At 46.6% G+C, this 5,000-nt stretch overlaps 1 protein-coding gene across 1 annotated transcript; it reads right to left on the bottom strand.

Annotated features, from left to right (window-relative positions):
* Positions 1 to 373: 373 nt before the first annotated feature.
* Positions 374 to 3,990, bottom strand: LOC307009738 (gap junction delta-2 protein). Its single transcript, XM_079633769.1, is given in 3 exon segments — positions 374 to 2,291; positions 2,293 to 2,860; positions 3,785 to 3,990. Coding segments are annotated over 3 exon segments (930 nt in total). The 5' UTR covers positions 3,856 to 3,990; the 3' UTR covers positions 374 to 2,000.
* Positions 3,991 to 5,000: the final 1,010 nt, after the last annotated feature.

Here is a 5,000-nt window from a genome sequence, read left to right on the forward strand (position 1 = left end):
TTGGTGTGTGTGTGTGTGTGTGTGTGTGTACCTGAAGTAATGGCATCATCCCATGCTAAGGTTTTTTTTGTCATCTCAGGCCTGATAAATGAACAAGGACATTTTTAGTTGGTTTAAACTGAGCAAAAGGCAGATCTCAGCGTGCGCAATGCATCTCAAGAGTCCTCCTGTCTGTCGCTCCACCAAGCCTCGCGATGCACGACACATCGCCGCATGCAGAATTACATTCATACATAACCCAATCATTTTGTCATTTAGGAGGAGCTGTAAAAACACCACGTCGGTCGGCTCTTGCAGAAAGTGCACGGGGAGAGCGAGAGATGGGGAGGGGGGGGGGGGAGACTGCAGTGTATAAGGCAAGAGAGATACCAGTTCATGTTTTATTAAAGCTCTTTCTGGTCCAGTACAGTCCGTGTTAGATTGCTCTGGTCTTTCATGTCTCCACAAAGTTGTACAAATCTCAGAGGAGTCCTGGAATGCTTATCCAAGAGAGGGATAACTGAGAGAAAAGGAAGATTGCACCGCACAACACCGAACCGTCCTTTTGTCCTCAGTGACCTTCCAGACGCGTGACATTCCCTCGCGTCAGTTCTCGGGCGCCGTGCGCGCATACACACCCCACGCGTACATTTCATCCCCGAGCTCAGATTGTCCAGATTCGTTTGAATATAAGTCTTAAAACATGCAATGCTTTCCCTTCAAGCTCAGAAATGCAGAGAGCGTCTCCTCTCTGCGCACGCAATTTGCTTGTCATAAATATACGGTGGCATAATCATAAGGAATCATTCAAATGGAAACAGGAGAAAGAAAATGACATCTTAAAGTATTGCACCGGATTTTAGTTTGTGAACAAGGCCTTGAAGCAGTTCCCAGCGGACGAAAGCACACGCTTGCATTGTCACGGAGGGTGGAAGAGATTCAGCAGGCGTGGGCTTCCCAATGCTACGTCAAACTGGGGGAATATTGCTGGAACTGTGCGGTGGAAGAGCAGCACCAGAGCAGAACACAGTGTTTGGTGTGTCCTGTGCGGGAACAGACCAGCGCTTTATTTCCATCCGGACGTTTCCCAAACGACTAGAGGAGGAAGAACTGCATTACTCTATTTTCAGTTCATTTACAACGAATACGGCTAAAGCAAGTCTGGACGCAGTAAGCATAATTCAAGCAATAAATCTGCTTTATGGATATGGTTATATTCTTCAGAATAGATTTTTATATGTATATATGCATATATTTATATACAAGTATGGCACTTGATTACACTTAAGCGCGAAAAAACACGTCACCAATGAAAGCAGAGGGCGCTTTGGTGTTGAAATTAAGGAGATCACAGACGTTAAGCGTTTTGCAGCAGATTCACGCCTCTCACACACACACACACACACGCGCGCACACAACAGCAAATCTGCAATGGAGTTAATCACATTAAGGTCTACGTTAAGGTCAATGGTGCAGTACAGGCAACCAAAAAGAAAGAAATCATAGCGTTTGATATATGAATGGTGTGTCAAGACTCTCCCGATGTGATGTTATGTCAGCATCACGCTAACTTTTTAGTGCAAGACGTATTTACTCCCTTCAAGTACAGTAGAGCAGCTTCTTCGGTCACACTTCACATGTCAGCGTTCACGTCGCACCACATCGGTTGTTGCTCGTGGCTTATTGTAACGAATCATATAGCATGCATTGTGTGCGACACGGACAGTGCCATGTAAAGTGTCACCGCAGCTTATAGAGAGGCAATACGCAGTCAGCTATCAGTGTTTGCTCTTTGTGTACGTCTCAGAGTACAAACGTTGCTAAAAGTTGCATTATACAGTAGTGAACTGCTTTACAAACGTGGTTTGTCGTCCACAGTTGTCAAGGAAGTCTTTAAAACAGTAACAAAAAAGTCCTACCCCGTGTTCTTGCAATTCATGAACCTTACAGTGTGGCGACGGCGGCACTCGTCCACGCTCTCGATCTCGCGGCGCGCAGGCTTGGGTTTCTCGTTCGCGCGCTTAAACGTAGGCGGAGTCACTGGACTGAGTGCGGCCGAAATTGGGCATACTCATCCGGGGCAAATCCTTGTTCCGGATCTCGTAGATGGACTTTCTGCGGGCCCGCACGCCCCTCACGGCCGTTTTGATCTTCCTCCAGCCCAAGTGATTGAGCTCGGCCAGATTGAGAACCACGCAAAAGCCACTGACCGCAAACATGAAGACGAGGAACACGGTTTTCTCCGTGGGCCTGGACACGTAACACTCCACCTCCTTGATGCACGGGTACCGGTCGCACTCGTACACGGCGGGGCACGTTGAATCCGTACAAGAAATACTGGCCCACCAGGAAGCCGATCTCCAGAGCGTTTCTGAACACCACCTGAATGATGTAAAACCTGGAGATGCCCTCCTGACGTCTCATTTTGGACTTGCCCGGCTTCTTGCCCGAGCTGGTCAGCTCTTTCTCCTCCATGCAGTCGGGCTCGGGGTCTTTGGTGGAGTTCTCCGAGTTCTGAAGTACTCCGTTCACGATGGTGTTCTTGATCTTTTGGTTCTTGGCCTCCTCCCGTTTCAGGGAATCCTGCTCCTTGTTGTCCAGCGTGAGGAAGACGGTGGCGGTGGAATAGCGTCGCTCCTTCTGCTTGGCCGACTGATGGACCGAGTACGTGATGAAGCACAGACTCGGCGTGCAGACCATGATGATCTGAAAGACCCAATATCTGATGTGCGATATAGGGAACGCTTTGTCGTAGCACGCCTGGTTGCAGCCCGGCTGTAAGGCGTTACATACGAACATGGTTTGCTCGTCGTCATACACTGTCTCTCCCACTATAGCTACGATTAGGATCCGGAAGATCACCACCACAGTGAGTAGGATCCTAAAGAACAAGCACACAGAAACATAAATGTGTCATTATAAATGAGCGCGGGAGCTGAAGCCGCATCACTGTGTAGCATCATGTGCTGCATGCGGATCATGCAGGTGTCACTGGGGTCGATCGTGTGTTTGTGTGGATTTAGGCACAGGACATCACACAACATGGCTTGAAATGAAATCGGCAACAAAACCAGCACAAATAAACAGGTTCACTGAAGTAAAGTGGTGCATTCTCTTTTTTATTTTGGTGTCACTTCAAATATGTTCCTTTATAATTTGCATACAGCATGCATTATGCAAATATGTTTCCTTTCGTTTGCTCTAGCCTATATTAATGAGTCTACAGTTGGCAAAAAGCCTCAAAAAGGTGGCTTCAAACAAAGCCATCTATTATGAATGAATTCATCTATCTGCTGATCAGTGTGGGTGCTATTAAGAGAGCTGTATAAATCGAGGCGCGTTCACAACCACGGAATGATGCATTCTGCCACATCTCACTGTCGGTGAATAAGGGGATATTTTACATATGCGATTCATTTCATTTGATTTCCAACGGTGTTTTAGTACGGGGAATCAGCGGTGACGCCTTGTTTGTGCACACCTGGCAATAAGCAGCACATTTCGTTCAGACATGGCTTTAAAGGAAGCAAAAACACGTAATAAAACAATATAACGCTGTGGATTTAAGCCCGGTGTGTCATTGAAACGAAAGGGAGCTGTCCAGTGCTGAAAACAGTCGATTGCTTCATATTTTGCATATTACGCAAATATTTTTTTGTTTAATACTGTATTTTAAGAGCGAAACCAGCGATTACGCCCGTTTGCACGTATAAAAACGTATTTTTTCCCTCCAAACATGATGCAACGCTTGAAACGCGCTGAATCTCGGCGTCAACCCGACAGATACACTGACATTAGCCCTTACCTCCCGATCATAGTGGAGTGCTGCTGGACAGCAGCCTCCAGGAGCCTCTCTAGTATGGTCCATTCCCCCATCGCTGCTCATCCGCAGACTCTGATCCAAATCCAGGGAAAAGCGTGGATATGTCCTCCTATTGTGCGCGGTTATCGGGAGAACGCATGGATGAGCTGCGCCAGCTGTGGCAGTGCTGATGCTGGAAGATGCCACACTTCTCCTCGCCTTCCAGTCTGGAGTGGAGTCATGTGAGCCCTCCTATCTTCGATCTCCACATCAGATTGATGGTGTGGGTGGAGGGCGGCGGGTTTAATATGGCATCAGTGCCGTGGAGAGCCCTGCTGCGTCATATGGGCTTTATCTCGAGCTGCGGATTTCATGTGTGTGATGTTCATTAGCAGGATTCGGTCCGGCGATGGTGAACTCTGCACTCTGTCATGATGGGGAGAGCTCCTTTTTTTTTATTTGGGGGGCTGAAGTCTCATACAGCCTACTTGTTGCTGTATTGTGAAAGACGACACAGCTGTTGGAGAACAAACGTCCTTGAGTACAGTGAGGACCTTCAGCTCCGCCCTGTTCACATGAAGCATGCTCGTGCTCTGGATACAGTGAGGTGAAAGTGTCAGCTGATTCTCGGTTTAAGTAAAGACACCTTTGGCCCCGCCCATCGGACGCCCGTAGACATGCGCAGTTCCGCCAAACCATCTTCCTTGCAATTTGACTATTTTAAGAGGCTACAGTGGCCCCAAAAAGTGTTTGTTCACTTTGATAAAAAAAGAATGATATTTTCTGTTTTTAATCATCAAAAAAGCTGAACTAAATAAAAAAAAACTGGTAACATTTTAAATTAGGGTCCAATTCTCACAATTAACTAACAATTACATACGACTTTTGACACAATTAACCTCTTTCCCAGCAAACTGGGCATCATTAGAAATGTTTAAGGCTCCAGTTCCGATATTTGACCACTGTTTATGATTAATAGTTTGCAGTGACATTAATTTCTTAATTTCTTGTAATTTATGTCAGGAGTGAATAATGCGGGTGCATAAAGAAAATGAATGTACAAAGCCAGCAATGGCCATGATGTGGTCGCCAGACCGGCTCAGACTTCAGATTAAATTCTTCCTTACTAAAATAAAAATGTCAGGATTCAATACCAGTGCCTTTCTGACACCAGGAAGAAGGAGAGATGACCAGCTCAGCAAGAGAGAGAACTTCACCA

The sequence above is a fragment of the Phoxinus phoxinus genome (genome assembly GCF_949152265.1).
Source record: "Phoxinus phoxinus genome assembly, chromosome: 13".
NCBI lineage: Eukaryota > Metazoa > Chordata > Actinopteri > Cypriniformes > Leuciscidae > Phoxinus > Phoxinus phoxinus.